Source organism: Rhodamnia argentea, chromosome 6 (assembly GCF_020921035.1).
Source record: "Rhodamnia argentea isolate NSW1041297 chromosome 6, ASM2092103v1, whole genome shotgun sequence".
In the NCBI taxonomy this organism is placed as follows: Eukaryota; Viridiplantae; Streptophyta; class Magnoliopsida; order Myrtales; family Myrtaceae; genus Rhodamnia; species Rhodamnia argentea.
This window is the reverse complement of record NC_063155.1, coordinates 2573287-2594817: the sequence shown is the minus strand read 5'-3', so window position 1 is coordinate 2594817 and position 21531 is coordinate 2573287. Positions and strand designations below refer to the sequence as shown.

At 39.0% G+C, this 21531-nt stretch overlaps 3 protein-coding genes across 5 annotated transcripts; 2 read left to right on the top strand and 1 right to left on the bottom strand.

Annotated features, from left to right (window-relative positions):
* The first annotated feature begins 2673 nt into the window (after nucleotides 1–2673).
* LOC115748516 (uncharacterized protein At4g15545) lies at nucleotides 2674–5919 on the top strand. 2 transcript variants are annotated; one of them, XM_030685015.2, is made up of 8 exons: nucleotides 2676–3018; nucleotides 3121–3189; nucleotides 3715–3823; nucleotides 4201–4296; nucleotides 4485–4742; nucleotides 5144–5186; nucleotides 5457–5535; nucleotides 5655–5919. In XM_030685015.2, exons 1-8 carry the CDS (start codon nucleotides 2734–2736, stop codon nucleotides 5745–5747), a joined length of 1032 nt encoding a protein of 343 aa, XP_030540875.1. In that variant the 5' UTR covers nucleotides 2676–2733; the 3' UTR covers nucleotides 5748–5919. The 2 variants fall into 2 exon arrangements, with proteins under 2 accessions (XP_048136162.1, XP_030540875.1); XM_048280205.1 differs by lacking the exon at nucleotides 4201–4296 and having other exon boundaries at nucleotides 2674–3018.
* Nucleotides 5920–10845: 4926 nt separating this feature from the next.
* On the top strand, nucleotides 10846–12472 carry LOC115748469 (histidine-containing phosphotransfer protein 1-like). Of its 2 annotated transcripts, XM_048280221.1 has the most exons (7): nucleotides 10846–11166; nucleotides 11308–11438; nucleotides 11566–11634; nucleotides 11732–11803; nucleotides 11974–12046; nucleotides 12154–12234; nucleotides 12266–12472. In XM_048280221.1, the coding sequence occupies exons 1-6, from the start codon at nucleotides 11107–11109 to the stop codon at nucleotides 12214–12216; spliced, it is 468 nt and encodes a 155-aa protein (XP_048136178.1). In that variant the 5' UTR covers nucleotides 10846–11106; the 3' UTR covers nucleotides 12217–12234; nucleotides 12266–12472. The 2 variants fall into 2 exon arrangements, with proteins under 2 accessions (XP_048136178.1, XP_030540824.1); XM_030684964.2 differs by having other exon boundaries at nucleotides 12154–12472.
* A 662-nt stretch (nucleotides 12473–13134) lies between these two features.
* Nucleotides 13135–19965, bottom strand: LOC115748467 (LEC14B homolog). The gene is made up of 10 exons (XM_030684962.2): nucleotides 19743–19965; nucleotides 18640–19159; nucleotides 18380–18499; nucleotides 17989–18066; nucleotides 17166–17345; nucleotides 16196–16273; nucleotides 14853–15031; nucleotides 14468–14623; nucleotides 14236–14296; nucleotides 13135–13639 (listed from the first exon to the last, which is right to left on the bottom strand). The coding sequence occupies exons 2-10, from the start codon at nucleotides 19018–19020 to the stop codon at nucleotides 13487–13489; spliced, it is 1386 nt and encodes a 461-aa protein (XP_030540822.1). The 5' UTR covers nucleotides 19021–19159; nucleotides 19743–19965; the 3' UTR covers nucleotides 13135–13486.
* Between the last annotated feature and the right edge of the window lie 1566 nt (nucleotides 19966–21531).

Below are 21531 nucleotides of genomic sequence, written 5' to 3'. Positions count from 1 at the left end.
CACAAATCGCATTTTGAACTAGTTTAAATAATATCATTCCGGCTGCGTTCGGTGAATAGGACAAAACTCTGAATAGGATTACTTTTATCTTATCTGAAATTTGGAGTGACGGAAATCTATATACGATGGGATATAGCCCAGATATAATCCTGCAAAAAAAAAAAAAAATCCCATCTAAAAGGTGGGATAAACCCTAAGGCTGCGTTTGGTCGTCGGGATTTCAGGTCGGGATAGGATTGGATAGGATAGGATAAGAAATCTAGGGATTTGGCCATATCATATCCATCATTTGGTGAACTACGGATTTAAAGTCGGATATTCTCATATCTTATCATATCCTGCATTTGGTAGAAACCGTATATCAATATAAAGGACGTATATGCCATACGTGATGCTCATGAAATATTTCGATCTTGTTACTATAAAAATAATGTTCTCATACTCAAAAACAAAAACAAAAAAAACTTGAAAATATACACATTTTATTATATTTTCAAACCTCTTTGCAAAAAAAAAAAATAAAATAAAAATAGAAACAAATGAAACAAGAAAGTTAGCTTTTATTTGACGGATAAGAGAAATCCTATTCGACCTTATCCTACCCCCTCCCCTAGGATTTTTTTATCCAGGTTATATCCTCCCTATATCCGACATTATACTATCCAGGACACCTACCAAACACGGGATAGGATAAAACATATCCTATCCCGAGTTTTATACGGACGACCAAACGCAGCCTAATAGGATATGCGAAATTTGGAAAACTAATAAAAAAATTATGCCTTCTTTCTCCACTTCTACCCTCGCTCTCCCTTTCTTTTGCCCAACACCACCATCATCAGGCTCCAATGGCCACCGCTCCTCCCACTGGCGACGACCTACTTACCACCTCGGCCGTCGGGAAAAGCAACGCTGGAGTTCGCCGGCCCTGCCTCTTCCTTATGTCGCTCAACTCCATCCTGGTGGGGAACTTCGTGATCCTGATCAGAGCTCGGCACCTCCTCCACGATAAAAAGATGGAGCGAACTGGATCGGAGGAGCTGCCTGCTCGCAAACCGAATGTGCGCACCGTTTTGGCAGGCCTCACGAAACCTCGAGAAACTTCGCTCGTTGGTCTCTGATCCTCGACTCCACTCTCATCTGTACTGCCTCCATTGTCGGATGCAGCAATCGAGATACAACGTGATCCGCATATTAGTTCTTTTGGACTTGAAGAGAGAGAGAGAGAGAGAGGAGGGTGTTGAAGGTGAACATAGGATACGGAAGAGATTGTGTTCGATTGAAGGAGAGAGTGGATTTGACGCAGGAGAGAGGCGTCGACGGCGGCGGAGATGGTGGGACTGGCAAAGAACTTGAACTCGGGGCAAAGTTGAAGGTAGAGCAGGGCAAAATGCCCTCAGCAGAAGGGATATCACAGAAGTAGAGGGAGCCCTCGAAGTCATGGGGGAGAGGGGTGTCCGACATGGATGGTGAATCCGTGGAAGGATGAGTAGTTCTTACGACTCCCGCTGTTTATTTTTAGTTTTAATCCTACAAATCAAAAACTCGTTTGGTAATACTTATGTGAATCCAATTTATATCCCGACATCAACAAATATTGGATGAGATATTTAAAATCCCATCCTATCCTATTCTTGTCTTATATGGCATTGTCCTATCCAGTAAAAATGTCCAGATGATGAAATGCAATTTTTTTTCTTTAATAACTAAGGAGGCATTAGTGCAAATATCCAGTTACAAGGCCCGTAAGACACTCCTAGAATTCATATGTCGGTCGTGTTTAGGTCGTTGATGTAAGTGAAAATCTAAATAAAGACTTAAAGTGCTTTTATTTTTTTGAAATAAGAGCCTTAGGTGGACCTTATTTCAAATAAAAGCATGACCTTATCGGCCGATGGGCATTTTTGTCATTTATTTTTTTAATTTTCTTTTTCCCCTCTTCCCTCTGCCGACCATCGCCGGGCCTCGTCAATGGCTGTTGGACTCGGGTGAGGGCGCCCTCACCTAGGCTAGGCGGGCAAGATCCGCCCTAGCCCCGATCCGGCGAGGATCACCCTTGCTCGCCTAGCCCGGGCGAAAGTGGCTCTGGCTCGATGCCGGTGACGGTTGCCCTCTCTTGAGCCCGGCGAAGATCGTGGGCAGAGAAAAAAAGAAAAAAAGAAAAGAAAAGTAAACTAAACAAAAATAAAAATACATATTTTTAGATTTTTTTTTTTACTGCCCATTCTTCAATGGCCAGAATAGTTACATGCTCGTCAATGGGCCAAAAATCCTTACCTAAGACGATTTGATCACTCTATGCTATTGTTTGAAATAATGTTCACTTCACGCTCTCTTTTAAAAAATATAAAAACACTTCGGACATTTATTTGAAATTTTTCCTTTGATCTATCTAAACGAACATCGACGCAGATAGTTTTTATGCGTATTCGAACTTATGATCTCGTGTTTCCGATCATTAGGAATTCGTGCAATGGATTTTCTTACTATCCCTTTAACGTTTTTGTTTCGTATTTTTTTTTTAGCTCAATTTGTGGGATTTGTCCATTTTCAAAGTCCTATGATCCTATCCACACCAACCCCCGTTGCGCACCACACAAAACTTCTTGGAGTCACATTTTCCCAAAATTACAACTTTGCCACATCTTATATATAAGAATTAATTAAATTATATATGATAAAGAAATTAAAAAAAAAGGAGGAGAGAGAGAGATATACAGAGAAGAGAGAGAAATGCTGGCGAAGGAATCGTCGTCGGCGGCGGCGGCGTTCGACCTGCCGGAGGACGTGCTGGATGTGCTGCCGTCGGACCCGTTCGAGCAGCTGGACGTGGCCCGCAAGATCACCTCCATCGCCCTCTCGACCCGCGTCTCCGCCCTCGAGTCCGAGTCCTCCGACCTCCGCGCCAAGCTCGCCGAGAAGGACGACCTCATCGCCGACCTCCAGTCCCAGGTCGAGTCCTTCGACGCCTCCCTCGCCGACGCCCTCGACAAGCTCTCCCAATCCGAGCTCGAGAAGGTCCCAGAAAACCCGCGCCCACATAATGGAATTGAATTCGATTCGATTCGTTTTCTTCAGGAGGCGAGATTGAATTGGTTTTTTTGTTGGTTGGGATTGCAGGAGAAACTGGTGAAGGAGAACGAATCGCTGACGAGCACTGTGAAGAAGCTGAGCAGAGATGTTTCCAAGGTTTGTGCTCATTCAACTCCAGAGCTCTGACTCTATGCTTATCTTAGTCAATTTAAGCAAAAACTACTTCTTTTAGTGAAATATAACCTATTATCGTGAATTGGTCGCTTAGTGAAAGTGTTCATTCCGTCAAAGTTCATTGAGTCGATTACAGGAACCCACTGTGGTTCAAAGACTACTGGTGAGACCTAGGCTTCGAAATTTAATGGTTTTTCTGAGTTATGATGAGAATTGAATCACACTCAGTTTGATGAAAACTGTGTGTTTGAGCTGCAAAAAGAAAGCGGGTTTTATGAATTGGTAATGCCCTTGCGTAGTGCTGGGATTTGAAAAGCTACTTGAAAGACCTGCTATCTGTTTAGATTTTGGGCCTTTGAATTAAATTTCCTTTAGAGTGTGCCTCATGAGAAGATAACCCCTTCTTGAGTAATTTTGTTTTAGCGGTTGTTAATTTCCTTTTCTGTTGTGTAGTTTGGTAATTTCTGCTGCTCGGTTGGTCTGAGGTTTAATCTTGTGGTTATGCAGTTGGAAATCTTCAAAAAGACGCTCATGCAATCCCTTCAAGAGGATGAAGACAGTTCTGGCCCTGCACGAGCTGGAACTTCACAAATCATTGCAAAGCCGACACCGAGCGGTCTGATTCGAATTTCTATTCAAATGCTTAATGTCTAGCTTTCCTGACGATGCATTTCTTGCAATGTTGATGTACATGTACGTTGATGAGAAATGGGCCGCTTTGTTGGTTTCTACCTGATTGGCTGAAAATGAATGAATGACATTTGGCTGTGAATTTGAGGGGTTGTTGGTTCTCCTATGGCAGTTGAAGCTTCCTTTAGTTCCCATGGATTTTACAACACACATATAAGCACACGAAATTACCCCTTTTTCGGTCAAACGCATGCATTGTCCTAGAACTTTCTTTTGGCAGTTGTGGTTGGTTAGTTGAGAATTGTCATAATTGCATCGCTAGACAGTTTTGTCAACTCAAAATGATTGTCCTGTTTTCTTCAGAAGATGATGCCACACTGCCTCCTTCAAGATCATCTTCAATTAGAAGTCAATTCAAAGAGGTGGGAAATTCTCTATCGGAGGATCGCGAGACTGATGGTATTTTCTGATTTCTCATATATAGGAGGATCTGTCGTGTCACTTTCATATGGCACTGTAGATTCTTGTCTTACTTCCTGTAAATATAGACTTCTCTGAGGGCATTTTTCACAACGATGTCAAATTTCATGGCACAATGCATGACTTTGTACATCTGTTTTTATTAAAACAACTTCTTTCTTTGGCAGTTCCACGACCTGGTATGTCACATGGCTTTTTGTTAGCATCGCAAACTAGCACTCCACGCCTTACTCCTCCTGGCTCGCCTCCCAGTCTATCTGCGTCTGTATCTCCTGCAAGAACGTCGAAGCCAGGGTCACCAAGATGGAATGCGATGTCGTTCTCAACTTCAAGGGGAATGTTTGATGAAAGGTCTTCTATATTTTCTTCTTTGCCCCCAGGCCATCACGGTTCCATATCAGGTTCAGAGTCCGGGTCATACACTGGTAAGCCCAACCGGAATTAAAGTACTCATGCAATTTAACAGGTCATGTGTATGCTTGAAACATGCATTGGCTTTGATGCATTTTGTCTGGGGGCTTTGAAAGTATGTATGTGAAAGAAGTGTCATCGCCACTTGACGTAACAGTTGTGCTCTTTCTTCTCCACGAAAGTTTGTTTTTCGTGCTGATTGGATACTTCTTTGAGGTGCACTTACTCCCCATTTGATACTGCACTCAATGCGTTTTCTTAGATTGGATTTGTTGATGAGGAACATCCACAACATAGAAATGACTAGGAGAATTACTCATTGACATCTGCATTTGATGATTCTTGCTGTAGACTTCTTTTATTAGAAAACTGTCTGGTTGATCCTCTTATTCTTGCTTGGTTTACTTTTCTTCAGGAAGAGCTCGAGTTGATGGAAAAGAATTCTTCCGGCAAGTCAGGTAAGGAAATTGGAATATCTCATAGACAGAAGAAGTGTTTGTGTCGGGATAGCAAAGCTTGTAGCTCTAATTTTTCAATGTTGACCTCTGCCATATGCATTGTCTCATGAAAAAAGTGGTGGTGGTGGTAACCCTAAATTTTAGGATATTGAACTGATCTCAATCTAGTAGTGTTTTTCTTGGTCCATCGAATGCTAATGTATAGATGGTTACTTTCTTGTTCTCCTGGAATCATACTGAGATGCTTCTCTGACTCCTCTGTTTTATCAGGAGCCGCTTGTCGTACGAGCAATTTAGTGCATTTTTAGCCAATGTGAAGGAATTGAATTCTCACAAGCAAACTAGAGAAGTAACACCTCTCTCTCTCTCTCTCTCTCTCTCTCTGTGCCCGCACGACGAGCAGCAGAGAACGACTTCAATCGGGATCGAGTCTAATCTGTCTTTGTTTACGTTGGGTTCTTTTTGCAGGAGACACTGAGGAAGGCTGAAGAGATTTTTGGCTCCGACAACAAAGATCTTTACGTCATATTCGAGGGGTTGATCACTCGCAACGTCCATTGAGATCTTAATTTGCAATCTGCACATGCCTGTAAAGAGCATCTTGTTTCTACTTTCAGATCATTCATTCACACTAAATTTTTCATATGTAAATTGAGGAATAATCCAAGTGCAATTACGCTTGCCTGGTAAGTCATATTTCATCACCCATCAAATTTGCGAGTTGAAAATGTGTTGATTCGTTTGCTTCTGCTCGCACCTTGTTTGGTATATCTTAGCTGATACCAATAAAGATATAAGGTGGTCGAATCGAAAGACGGTGAATATTGATTTACAAATGATTAAGACCTTTTTGATGTTAGACATTATGAGTATTATTTAAATAAACTATTAAGACCTTTTTGATGCGATTAATCGGAAGATTGCCCCTGTTATCAGGCGTGATATTCTAACATGAGCAAAGTTGTATTATTTCACAAATGAAAAATGTCCACGGAAGAAAAATGCAAACATGTTCATCTTGCTAGGAGAATTTGTACGTCTTATTTTTAACTTTTCAGTCAAAGAAAAGCTTGGCAGATATGATAAAGATAATGACTCTAGACAAATTTCATGCGACTCTTTAACTTTTAACACGGTCATTAAAGGTGGTGCATTTAATCTGACATTAATTGATTGAAACCAGTGGTGTAGTGTCCAATGTTAATGTACAGAGATAACAGTAAAGCATAACTTTCGGTTTATTTCACTATGAGCAACCTTTGGGGAAAATTTCAAATAGGGACCGGAAGTGGACTTTATTTTAAACAACCGCCTGAAGTGATCATGTAATTTGAAAAAAAGGGTTTGGTCTCAAGGCCCTCTCGCCTATATTTTTTTTTTACTTTTATCTTTTTTTTTTTGGTAAGGAATTTGGACCATTTCTCAATTTTTTTTTTACTTTTATCTTTTCTAATTTAAAAAAAATAGAAAAAGGAAAAGCAAAGAATAAAACAAAAAAAATGAATGACAAAAATGCCCTTGAGGCTAAGCTATTTTTGAGACTATATGATCACTTCAGGCCCTTCTTTAAAACAAGATTCACTTTAGAACTTTTTTTTTTCAGAAAATAATAGTACTTTAGGTTCTTATTTAAAACAATATCCATTTAGGCCCTTTCGGGCCCTTATTTGAACATTTTTCCAAACTTCTTGGTGACTTTAAGGAAAATTTTTATTTTGTTTGTTTAGGATTAGTTGGTCTATCATGTGATAATGGATCCAAACGTTATCATGCTTGTGAAAGAACGTCTAGAAAATTATTTGGTAAGAGTGCAATAAGTTTAAAAAATTTTAGATAAATTTTATAAATTCATATTGTTGCGTTATAGATATTGTAAAAAAGTGCACTTATAAACTAGATTTCGTTCGACCTAAAAAAAAAATTGTATTTCACACCATAACTCTTTAGGAAAATTTTCAAGTAAGGGCACGAAGTGCTCTCATTTTCTCAAATAAAGACACAAAATGCTGACATTTTCTCAAATAATAGCATGGAGTGGATCTTGTTGGAAAGAAGGGCATGAAGTACCCTCTTTGTTTCAAATAAGAGCTTGATCAAGAGCAATTTCATCATTCACTCTTCTTTTAAACTTTTTTTGGCCCTTCCTTCTCATCGATGGTGACAAATGGCCATCGACGAGGGCTAGGCGAGGTCGACTTTGCTTAGGCAAGGCGAGTTAGGCAAGGGCTAACCACACCCGACGTGCTCGGCCCTCGCCTAGGCGAGCAGATTCTAACCCCAGCAGTAGACATAGCCGATGGACCGTGAGCTAAAATCGCCGCTCCTCGATTCATAGTTTTGAATCTCGGTTGGATCATTACGGTTTTGCTTGCAGCCCCTCGTTTGATTTCTAAGGCCTAATATTGAGAAATCTAGTGTGAACACTAAACGAAATTTCGGATCTAGAAACACACAGGCATAAGATCGGCAATCATCAGAATTAAAAAAATCCTTGAAGGCTAAATTACATGAATATAATATAAGTCGACCCTTTGGCAACTTCACCCTCGCCTAGATCCGGCTAGGGCCAGCCTTAATTTCAAAGAATCCCTCATTACTGCTTGGACGAGAAGTAATAGGTAGGGATGACAGGATTTGAACCTGTGACATTTTATACCCAAAACAAACGCGGATTTAAATTAGGTTTCGGATCCATTTATATTGATTGATTGCCCTTTGGATGTAAAATATATCTCTTCTCCCCATCCCCATACCTTCAGTAGCGTTTGTAGACCACGACGAGAGCCAACAAGGAATTCCATTAATAATAGGCCATTTTAGACCCAAGGGCTGCCCTCGCTGCGCACAGGTGAGGCCCTTGCCAGTGGTCGGCCAACCACCGGTGAAGGGGAAAAAGAAAGAAAAAAGAAAGAAAAAAGGAAAAAAGATTAGTTAGGCTCTTCTTTAAAATAAGTAAGACACTTCATGTCCTTTTTTGAAATAAACTTCACTTAGTGCCCTTATTTGAGAAATCGGTAGTATTTGGGACTCTTATTTGAAATTTTCTCTAATTCTCCATGACACTTTTTCTATAAATTGAAAGTAAAAATTTCTTGGCAAATTCAAAATTCTTTATCCTTATTTTTTATTCTGAAAATCTTTGTCCTTGTTGTTGCATTTATTCTGAAACTTGAGGAAGAATTCCCTCAAAAAGACTATGATTAGACAAGTTCTCAAAGGACTTCTCATCAAATCATCATTTCCTCAAGTAAGATGTCCTAGAGGGTGGCCTGGCTTGGCCACATGAGGGATGTTAATTGAATATTCAGTATTCATTCACTAATTGAAACTCTTCATCTTTATTACTTCTTACTTAATTTTTCAGTAATATATAATATGAAATCCTCCAAATTGTTACTTCTTACTTAGTTACGAAAAAAAAATGTTTCAATGTTATTCTCTATGAATAATTAATTCAAAGAAACACTGTATAATAATTCCTAGTTCATCAATTCTTACACATGTTTAATCATTGAGGATTGCTCGAGAGATCACTTTTTTCATTTGGGAGTTCAATTATTCGCCTTCTTAAAGGGAGAGATGGGTGCAAATGGATGAGCGAGGGAGCGAGATTTCGTAATCTGTGCATAGTACATATCGCACATAATGTGGCTTATAAAATAGGATATGATATGATAGGATATAATCAACCAAAAAAAAAAAAAATCATTGCACATGCTTCCCTTAATAACTTTTCTGCCCCGCATAATGATGGAATAAAATTGAGAACCAACGACCAAGGAAATTCTGTTGAACGAGGAGATGTGACAATTGGAATATGCCTATCCTTTCGTTTGACAAGAATATTTTTTATTTTATTACTATCTCATAGTAAATAAATTAATAAATAAATGGATGAATGATGGAGAGAGAATATGATGTCACGGGACAGGATATGTGCTTTGATGGTGAAAGAGAGAAGAACGTGGACCACTCAAATCAGCTTAAATTGATTAGTTTTTGCAGTATGATACTAAGCAAGATAAGGATTCTCTCTCCATGTTGTCGATGTCCAAAAGAGTAGGTTTTTTTTTTTTTTTTTTTTTGGTCGGAGTCCAAAAGAGTAGGTTCAGCCGACCAAAAACTCACGTATTTTTATTTAACGACTAATGTCACGAAAAACTTTAAGCTATACAAAATTTACTTTAATTATTTTTTTTATCATAAAAGAATCTCAAATTAGTACATTTACGATAAATTTACTCTAAATTATTTTTTTTAACAAAAAAAAATATCCAAAACTGATATACCCATGATAGATTTGCCCTCACACTAATTTTCTGACCACCAAATAATATATTTATCCTCAATTAATTTTCGTTAAATTTTACCGTCAAATTACTAAGTTGGATAACACGTGGCAATTAATGAGTGTTTTAATTTGGAATTTTTGCTCTTTTTTTGTTACATACGTATCAGTTTAAGATTTTTTTGTGATATTAAATTAATTTAATAGAAACTATCAGAAGATAAGTTTGTCATAGATGCATGCCAAAAAATTAGTTTTCGGTAAATTTATCATAGATGTACCGGTTTGAAATTTTTGATGGTTGAAAAAAATAGTGTGAGGGTAAATTTTTTACATTATGTACTAATTGGAGTTATTCTTTATTTTAATTGAAAAAAGTTAGGTCTTTTCGGGGGATCGCCATCATATCTTTTGCCTAACTTTATCTTTACTTAAACTAATAAAAAGGCATGCTTTGCATTTTGGGTCTAAAAGAGTAACTAGGGTTTGGATTTGTGCTGAGGCATGACTCCAAGAATTAAGCAGAAATTAAGGAAAAGTGAGTCTACTTGTTTTCTTACCCTTTGAGCTATGAGGTTTTTTGGACCAAAAAAAAAAAAAAAAACACGTGGTTTTTCGAAAAAAATAACTATGAGGTTTCATAGGAACAAAGACACTGAGACCTCTGTCAGTGTAGGATTAGATGATCCACATTTAAGATTAATAAAAGTTAAAAAATATTGTAAAGCAGATGTAGCATAGTGAGGTTGTTGGTGACAAAACCATGTTCCAACAAGATTGCTCCACTTGGGTTGGCTCTTAAGATTACGAGAGCAAAAACGTCATTTACGAAATATGTTTCAAATAAGATAAGGCTATGCAGAAGAGAAAGTTGTGTAATTTATGCATTCGTAATATTAAAGAGTACATGAGGTATTTATAGGCTTTACCCTTGACTGTCTTAGATAACAAGCAATTATAATCGATCAACAATTAGTGCGCATTGAAATCAATTTAAAGTATGAGATACGCGATCTAGGGGGATAAATGAAGTTACTTATATGTCGATACACTGATTCTCGTAATGGCAGCGAGAGAGGGAAAAAATATCGATATTAGTGGTACTACATGTTAATCGTAATCCCTCATAAGTAATTATGTTTGCAATTCTCTAAATCTTCACCATACGTTCTCATTTGAAATTGGAAATAAGAAGAATCTTCTACTTTGAGAACAATCCAACATGTAAAGTGTTCAATTGGATAAGAATAAGTAACTGAATTGATCCACTGTCTAGGCAATATGGGCATTAAAAATTAACTTTTTCTTTGAGAAAAAAGGCAGATGAGATGTTACTTGGCAGTGAATGTAAGGGGGGACTCTTGATTCTGTCACAAAAGGGCACCAATCCAGAGGATGTCGTAAGTGGGCAGAGCATTTCCCACATTATAAAGCAAGTCTGTTTTGTATTTTTAAAGACCACTAAAAATCACTTTCAGAGGTTCTTCTTTAGCATTTATTAGCTGATCTGATCTGATCTGATCTGATTTAGCAGTCATCATTCTCCACCCCCAAGATCTGCCAATTTAGAGCCACAAGCTCATTGGTCACCCCCCCACGCTTCAGTCTTCAAACAGGCGGGGAACAACAGGCATGGAGGTGGGTCAGATGCAGAGGAGGTTGGCGGAGTTCACCAAGTCAATGTTTATGGAGGTAAAAAGTTCATATCTGTAAAACTCATGTGCAATTCTCAAGTGGGTTTGTATCTTCTTTTCCTTTTTTCTTCTGGGTTTTGTATGGTTGTGTATTGATTTTGACTTTGGAATACTCGTTCTGTTTTTGGGTGAGAGGAAGGGTTTCTTGGATGGTCAGTTTTTGCAGCTCCAACAGCTGCAGGATGAGAGCAACCCGGATTTTGTTGTGGAAGTTGTGTCCCTCTTCTTTCAAGATTCTGAGAAGCTGCTCAATGATCTGACCTTGGCTCTGTAAATGACAAATCTCCTGATTTTTGCCTGATTTGAAGAGACTAATGATGTTGGATTATCATTTGTTTTGGGCCTGTGGCTGTGGGGTTTCTCTGATGTTTCTTTTCATTTTGTTATCTCTGCACAGAGATCAGCAAAATGTGGACTTCAAAAGAGTTGATGCCCATGTTCACCAGTTGAAGGGTAGTAGTTCCAGGTGCATCAGAATTTCCTTAACGAAATAAAAGGAACAAACTTAAAGAAAGACTCAATTTTTCAGACTATACAAACAGTTGATTCTTATAAATTTGCAGCATAGGTGCACAGAGAGTGAAAAATGCCTGCGTCGTGTTCCGCAACTTCTGCGAAGAGCAAAACCTTGAAGGGTGAGTTTGTTCGTCCCGTGTTTTCGAGTTTCATGTTCCGCCATTTCATGTCCGATCGATCGCGATAGCACTATTAGGATTTATGAAGATTCGCAGGACATTAGAATTGGACCTAAACATTGAAGAAAGGTCCTAAATGTTCCAAACCGGTTTTCATTCTTTGTGTGCAGGTGCATGGGATGTCTGCAACAAGTGAAGCAAGAGTTCTACCTTGTGAAAAACAAGTTCGATACTCTGTTCACCGTGAGTATATCTACCCTTTGAGTTCGCAGCCAACTCGAATCAGTAGCATCTTTTCAGTTTGTGTTCACTGCTTAATTTGTTGATACATATGTTCTTGTTTACTGCAGCTGGAGCAGCAAATCGTGGCAGCGGGCGGTTCCATCCCGGCTATGGAAATCACGAGCTTCTAAAAATTTAAGCAGAATAGCAACGTACCCCTGATATGCCGTAGATAATCCGTAACCCGATTTTGCGAACTTTCTTCGGGCCGTTAAGCTTAAGAATTGACCCTGTTTCTGTGTGGTCTCCACTGAGAAAGATGTCTCTGTGTTCGTAGTTTCCTAGAACAGGAACAAGTTTGTGTGTAGTCTAGCGTTTGTGGCTGTATTTGGGATTTAATTCTATACTTTCTTAACTGATGGGCAGTGACGACGGCTCATTACATCATAGAATTGGCGTTCAAAAGAAGAGCACAAGATCTTCCTGATGCAGAACAGAAATAAAATTTCCACATGATGTCCTCATCAAGTCGTAAAAGATCACGGTGAACCCTATTCGATAGGGTTACGATCGCAGCCTCCATGAAAACTCAACCTTTGGAGAGATTATGCCGTGTTGACTAATTCAACTAATGTACAAGAACTAGCTGCTAGTTCTTTCATATATGTGGCATGTAATACATCATCCACCAAAACAAGAAAGATAGCCAGTTGTCTGACGGAGATGCGAGCCCATTTTTTTGGGTTGCCGCCGATAGCAATAGACCCGGTCTGTGACAAGTCCGTGTCGACGTACGTGGACTATTGGTCTCTTCCCTGGTTGATGGGTTCGTAATCCCTGAAGAATCTACTACCACTTTCATCTTCAATCAGTATCGATGATCTATAGTTAAAACGTTCAAAATGGCAAAGCAACTATTGGAATGGACTGACTACGTCGCGCATTCTACAACTCACACAGAGACCACATCAATGAGAATAAATATCACAAGCAGCAGAGCTCCAAAGCAAGCAGAAGCATATAGATGGGTAATCAAACATCTATGAAACAGAACAATTGAAAACCTGTTCTTCGCCGATCAACAGAATGACCCCTCAGTACCCGCCACACGGAGAACTGCCCCTATTCGATGCCCTAGACTTTCCCACATTTGGCTGGAGGAAGCAGACGATTAACAAAAGAAAACTCATCTCACTGCTGCTGAAGCAATGACAAGAATAGTTCTGATCTCTATATACAGCAAAGGGATGAAGTTGAGAAGAAACCTCTGTAATGTGTATCTTTACTGGAAACTGCAATAAGGTAAGTTTATGTCTCGCCTTTTTTTCTTCCTTGGTAAAGGCTCTTTCTATGTTAATTTTGACTATAAACATTGAGCAAAAGATATAAAAAGACCAGGACATTTAAGGCCGCGACCCACTCTAGTAAAATATTGCCCTCCTCCTCCTTCTCTGCCTTGGTTTACCCGGTGATGTTGTTTTCCCATGGGAATTCCCACTTGGCAATCACGCCATCCCACGAAGAGGTGACCAGCAACGGATAAAATGGATGCCAACTGCAATCCCTTACAGGTTCGTTATGATGGTCGAGTTTGGCAACTTCCTTTCCACTCACCTAGATGAAGCAAACAAATTACTCAAAAACATTTCGAGGTAACATGAGGAAAGCAGAAAAGGTAATACTCAAGGTTTTATTCAATTCCCACCTACTGTTATCTGAGATATGGACCCTAAATAGGTAAAAATCAGGAGAAAATACTGACCAAATAGACAGATTTTAGTTTCATTGACCCAGTTTTTTTTAGGTTGAAAGGTCACAAGACCTAGTTACTCACTAGAGGAGTTGAGACATCAAAAGTCCAAATCTGTTACAAAGGTCCAAATGACTGCTCCTTTTTCGGGGCCTGTGATCAAATTACCCCATTCAATTTATTTCTCATGGCCATTAAAGCACCGCGAGAAAATTTACTTAAATCCTTCTCTTCCGAAACCAATGAACATGCACATTTCTTTTTCTTTTTTTTTTTTTCGCTCATGGTAGTTGGTACCTATTCTCGAAAATACCTTTCTACTACAAGTCCAAGGATCAAACCATGTACAAATCTAGTTATTTGATAGCAATATAAAAGGAAATTGATTTCTTCCTCTCACAGTGCAGCATGAAAATTTGAATGAATGAAGACATAATCTGTAAGGTAGTAAGGGTCATACCAGATCATATATATAAACTATGCAGTCACCAGATCCAGTGTAGATATACTTCTGACCAGTGCTGCCATGAAGGAAAAGAACAACACAATATCAGCAGAAGACTTATCAACCAGTGTCAGCTTTATGAAAAGGACGAATTTAGCACTAGTAGACATCCCGAGAAACCAACAAGAACAGAAGGAGAATTCAAAAAGATTTCGCCATAAAGGAGAGGGCTCTTTTGGTGCATTACCTATAGGCGGGGGAGAAGTAACATCGTATCAGAGTATACAACACTGAGTGACCTTTATATGTAGTCAGTGACTGATCGTAGGGATGTTTCAAGTTTCTATCTTCCTCTGGGTAGTCCATCCACCTGTAATCCCAATCATAGTCTCTTCGCCTGTGGCTGCCATTTCATAAGAGAAAACTATACCTGAGAATTAACTATTCAAGGAACAAATTCAACTTCTAGTGTGATAAATATGTGAATAATCACTTGCAAAAGATCCCATAGAAGAGATCCAATGTCTTAAACAACCGTTGGTCAACCCTGCTAATATTGTGTGTATGAGAGAGAGAGAGAGAGAGAGAGAGAGAGAGGACCAGTAAGATTCTAAAGACATAATAAAACCTACAATGTTGGACAATTCGAAGTCATCTTTCGTATATCCCATAATTTGGTGGACTGGTCCTTTCCATTTGAAATGAGGTAGCGTCCATCTCCACGACTATCGATAAACGTAATGCCTTCTAGATGTCCTGTCAAAACTCCAGCTGCTTGTCCTGCTGTAGAAAGACAACGACGGTCCCAGACCTAAAGAGAATTCATTTGTAAAGCAGAATGCAAATTCATGAGTTTCTTGCTCCACATATATATTCGCATACTATTTCCATTGACAACTTTAGCAGAGAATGTCATGCCAAAAATATTGTTGATTATGGTAGTTTGAAGTGCATACCTGCTATATAACACGGTGAAATAGTACATTTTTCACAAAGTATTACATTTCAATCACAGAGGGATAACTTTATCCTGATTATTTATGCACATGAAATAGTTCAGTCAACCAACAAAGAGGAAAGGATCGTTTCATCTTCAACGGGGAGACACTGTAAAGCTGCACGACTTAATTTATTTTAAGTACCTACATATTCGGCAAAATGACACCTCAAGTGCCAATATTTGTGTACGGTACTCACTTTGGTGCCAATATTATTTTGTTGATCACTTAAGTGCTATTTTTTTTTTTAAAAACGATTATTTAAGTGTCAACTCTTGTGAGGTCGCCGAAATTTCTTGCCGTTGGCGCCGAAGTGATCGTTTTTCTCCTATTGGCACTAAAGTGATCGTTTTTGGATCACTTAAGTGCTAATTTTTTTGAAAAACGATTATTTGAGTGCCAACTCCGGCAAGGTCGCCGGAATTTCTTGCCGTTGGTACTAAAGTGATCGTTTTTTCTCCGATTTGGCACTTAAGTGATCCCAAAAAAGATATTGGCACCAAATTGAGCGCCGTAGACAAATATTTGCACTTGAGGTGTCCTTATGCCTTAGATATTCGATTCTCCAACAGGAAACAAATACTTATAACACGTTCCCTAGAAATAGATAAAGAGCCTTTCACTAACAAAGTACCTATAGGTGCCTTATAATTATATATAATCATCTAAAACAACATCAGAAACAAAAAATGCCAATTCAAGACCATACCACTCAAGTGATACGCGAATTTAGTTTCTTGATTTGAGTAGAAATGTAGATCCTTGACTAAGCAGAAAACATCATTTTCCCAAAACCATGGAAGGCTACCTTCTTCATGCCAAGCTACTTTGGAAAAAAGTCATCAGACGAACTAAAAAATTAAGGTTTCTGTCAACAGAGTATTCACATTACACCCCCCCCCCCACCAGAAAAAGAAATCACAAGAACTACTAGTCAAGTTCACTCTCTTCCTCCAACAGAAGATAATGATATTTACCTTACAGAAATTATCATCACTTCCAGAATATATGATGTGGCCACTTTCATCCGCAAAGCATACGGTGTTAACATCAACCTGTAATATGCTAAGCATGTTAAGTATGAGGACCGTAGCTTTTAGCATCTTATGTCTTGTGGTCATGCAGCCAGAACAGAAGGGATATTTGAACAGCGTGGAGACATATGAGAATGTACCTTAAATAACAAAAAACACCAGCAAAAGTTAGTTTGAATTCAAATTCTGTTGGACCTAGATCAACCTTGCTCAATTGACATTATCAATCTCACTCTTCATCATCCTTTCTAATGCATGTCTTTTCCCACTTCATGCTTATTGGATCGGTTTTTATCTCATTTAGTGCTTATCCTATTGAGCTACCATAATAAGCTTAATCAACTGGTGCTACAACCCTTTGTTGAAAGAAAATTTCTAAAATGCCCAGATCTGCTTGGAACTAGGAAAAGTGGAAGTTGGTCTGAAAAACTGGGGAAAAGTTGGAACCTGAATTTACTTTAGAGGAAACTTTGATATACAAAAGATAAGAAACCGATCATTTTACAAAGATAACTAGAGCTTGTAATTTCATGTTTGCCCAAAATTCAAGCTATGAAAGTGTAAATTACACGAAAAGCCAAAGTCAAGAGAATAAAGGAAAAAGAATTACCATGCTAATTAAGCAAGACTAGAGTCGAGCAGCAAAACAGAAAAAAGAGTACCTTTACTTTACTCTTCGACACGATAAAAATAAAATCTGATTAAACAAGATTTCCGCATGTGATAGAAGGGGTCTAGTCAGAGCCAGACCCAAACACAAAAAAAAGTGCAAACCGAAAAAAGAAGGGGAAAAAGAACTGCAAGTGAGAGTTTCGATTTATACATTTTAAATTATCGACGTTTAGCATATCAAACTCATGCCCATTTGTTCAAACTAAATGAAAGCACTATATCCGTGGAAAAGTTCGCCTACCTGATGAGCGAGAATTTGAAGGCCAACCTTGTTTGCTAGAAGATCATAAACATATATTGCCCCATCACTGCTTGCAGCAACAAGCTCTCGCCCATCGGTCGAGAACTTCACGGAGAAGATAGAAAAATCTTCATAGTCACCATTGTTATTAGAAGCAAAATCCAAGCCATCATGTATTTCCTGCATAGAGAGGACTTGCAGCATGAAAAGAGCAGTTTTACCCATCACATATGCATAGCTTGCTACATAATGAGAAAGCAACAAAGCAACCTATGAGGTTGAGAAGCACTTCACCCTCCAAGTGCCAACCTAAGAAAGGCTTAACTGAATTCTTTAGAAAAAGTTCCTATGCAGCTGTTCTATATGATGTATCATCTCACACACTGATTGAACTGCAGTAAATCAATGTGGGACTATCTTATGTCTTGAGTCATGTAATTTGCAATTTAAGTATGAGACATGATCTAACCAAATGATCCCATTTCAAAACAAAGTTCCCATCTTGTTCTACTCTAGACGTAATCTAACAGAAGGATCCCATTTAATGCAAAATTCATATCTAATTTATTCCCAAACAAAATCTTGACATGCGGCAGGAACATAATTGAGTACAATATTCTTTTGCCAGTTTGAAATACCCAATAATCATCTTGCATGATAGTTCCATAAGAAGTAAATTGTTTGTATGGATGTATAATAATGTAATTATATTAACCATTTTGCATAACAGTCCACAAAATTCTGCGAATGCACAAAATTCTCCTTTGTAATTTGAAATTTGGAAAAAAGAATTTCACACTTCTGATCACAGTCGCAGACCTACCGTGACATTCGCAAGCGACTCTGTTGCAGCAGATTCAATACTGACAATGTGGACAAGGGGTGACATACTGGAATAGACCTGCAAAACACAGACCTGTCTGAGCTCCTTCACAAAGAAACCATCAATTTCATGGAAGTCTCGAAAAGAAGTTCCATCAAAAGCAAGACTCAAAAAAGACATACATATGAGTCAATGAAACCGACAAAATGTACTCAAATCATAGAAAGAGAATCCTACATCGAAAAGAAAAGAGCACGTTATATGACTGTTTAAAGATTAGGACTTAGGAGGGACATTACTTGTACAACAAATCAAATGACATGGAGATTAAATCTAAGAAACCTCATCCAATATGATAATGTACTTCCATGTTGGACCTTTCCAAACTTACGAGGTAACGTTGATCAGGAGAAAGACAAGTGTCTGTAATTGTCCATTGCAAACTTTTTGCCATTATGTCCTTCTGAACTTTCCAGCCCTTATCCACGTTGTATATCCTAATATGGCTCCCCTGCAATGGTAATAAGCTATGGATCAACAGCATCGCATAGAAACAAGTGTGCTTCATAACTTAATTTGACAAGATCACAAACTGAAGTCATGATGTGGCATCCATAATTTGCCAAATACCATCAGGAAAATAATGATTACCTGGAAGGCTGCCACAAACAGCGAACCATCAGCAGAAAACTGAGAAACATATGCACGGGATCCCATCGTATCCACCTTTTGAGGGCCATATATAGGCAAACATCTACTCAACACATGACAGCTATCAGACAATGAGAACCTCCCCCTCCCTGAATAATTGCTCTCTCGAGCAGCCAACATTCTGAGGGTAGAGACAGGCAGTTTCAATCCCCCCAGCCTAGCCTTTCTCAAATGTTCATTGGGCTCGGATCTGCGCTTTGTCAACTGAGCAATCTCATGGTCTAAGTCACCTAAATTTCCACCGGATCCATGAGCTCCGCTGGACTGGGTACCAGAACCCTCCTCGTTGCAGATTTTTGTACGCTTGAAATGCCGAGACATTGCAAAGCCTGAACCAAAACTCACCTGTTGCGCATTAGTTTGTCTATAACTGCATATACGAGTCTATTGGGAAAAATATACTCCGCCTCCGAGAATGTACAACAGTGAGAAGCTGACCCAATATTCCACGAGGCAAATCCTGCAGATGACAAAACTAAGACAGACTTAACTGCCCGTTCTGCACCCCATCAGAATCAAGACACTAAACTCCCACAACAACATGACCGTTAATAATGCCCAAGAGAGATGACCGAACTTCACGCACACTAAAGATACTCATGAAAATGCCAAACGACACCATCGGTGCAATCATAACAAGCTACCTCGAGCTGCCCATCGAAAGAACAAAAACATCATGAACATATCACGAACGCCATAAACCCCTCGGAACTAGGTCGGGACCGAGAATACAATCCGACTAAAATCCCATCTCCTTTCAATCACAACCAACGAAAAATCTGTCAAAATTTCCGCAATTTGTCAAGTTTTAAGCGCCATAACTCAACCCCCACAATCAAATATCCCTTAAAGGTTCGGTCTTTGATTCCCTGAAGTTAAAATAAGAGAAATTTCGATACAAACTACCAAATGTTTCAACGTTAGGACCTCAACTACATCGAAACCAGGGGGGTTTGGGTTGACCAAGAAGAACCCATGGTTTAGCGCGCGAACAAAACAAAGTGACTCAGATAAAATCAGAGCAGAACAACATCACCACCCACCCGGTGAAGGTGAGAGACGCCAGAACGTTTGGAGCAAGAAACCGAACAAGGCTATGATCGAAGTCTCGGGGAGGAGACAGACGAAAAGGTTTATTTATGCATAAGTGAGTGCGTATGGGAAGACGTAAGGAGGATGTCACGCTGAGTCGTCGTCTCTTCTTCTTCGTCGGCTGTTACGTTTCGATTTCCGGGAAAAAGAGCTCCAAGAGCCAGAGATCCCTTGGCCGCACAAACGACACGTGTCTGAATCCAGGAACCGGTGCTGCTGACGTACACGGCGGCAGACGGTATCGATCCTTCGTTGGACCACGCCCCCAACTCACTTGTTCAGACATTGTGACTTTTGTAAGTAGACGGTGTTCACTAGAGGATCCGTTTCTCAAGTGACCCGCAAAAACCCACCTTTATTGTGTGTTTGGAGACATTATTGTGAAAATTTTGACAATTTTCCCATTTGTCATCATACAAATTTTACGTTTTCCCCCAAATTTTCTCATTTCGCCACATGTAAATGTTACCTCGACTCACTCCATCTTTGGAGTGAGCGATATTGTCCTCTAATTATATAAAGTGTTTCTCGTAACAATTCAAGCGTCATTTACTTATGAACAACTTTCTTGAATTCACATTTTGTTAATATAATCTAAAACGCAATTCAATTATTCATTTGTCTCGACCGACGTGGGATTAGTTTGAGTTTAATAAATGTTTGTGCATGGTAAAAAGTTGAAAATTTTAGTAAATGATGAGACAAATATTAGATAGATCTTTTTTCTTAGGAAGGAAAGACGTATCTTAAATTTGAATTTATAAAGTTGAAACGAAGTTATAAGAGCCATGTGGAATCCCCGAACACAAAAAAAGGATTCGGTGCACTCATCTTCCAACTAAGGCGATTGATTCATATTATTTAAGGATGTGTTTACTGAAATTTTTAAAACTTATCACGAAAGTGCAATTAAGTTCTAAGAGTTGTAAAAAGTGCAATTAAATCCTAAAACTTATCAAATTAGTGCAATCGAGTCTTTCACTTAACTCCGTCCAATTTGGCTAAAGAAAAATGCTAAAATGGTTTTTTTTTTTTAGTATTTTTAGCATTTTTCTTTAGTATTTTCTCTCTCCTATGTTGCGTTGACATGTAACTCATAAAACATGAGGCTATAACGATGTGTTTATTTTTAAAATGAATTTTATCTAAATTAAATATCAAATAGAAAAAGGGAAACGGAGGGGAGGGTTGTAGCCCTCACAGCCACCGCCCCACCCTTCTCGGGAAGGCTAGCAGGGGTCACCGTTGGCGGCCAACCTCTAACAAGAGTGCCCTCGCCTTCGATTGGTGAGGGTCACAAGCCATCCCCACTCTTGCCGGTCTTCCTAGCGAGGGCTGCAACCTAAGTAGCACCGACACCAACACGCAACACGACACGACACTCTAACATATCATCTTTCAAAAAATAGAGAATTTCAACACGTTGGGACACGTTATATATCAAATGTGTATTTTTATATATACATGATAAAGTTTCTTCTTCTTCTATTAGGGATTCACGATTTTTTTTTTTTTGGTTGGTTGAGCATATTAATTTTGGAGTAGCTGGTTGTGACGACCTGAATTTCCACCATATTGAATTAATGAGCGGAATAGGCATAGTCGGGCTTGAAGTAATAGTCAAAAGGACTTTGGGGGTTTAAATCATGAGTGCGATGGATTGCTTGGGCCTAAGGGGACAGTCAAAGGCGGTAATTTTAGTTGGACCATTGGTGATTTATTCGATTGTGTTAGTTAAAG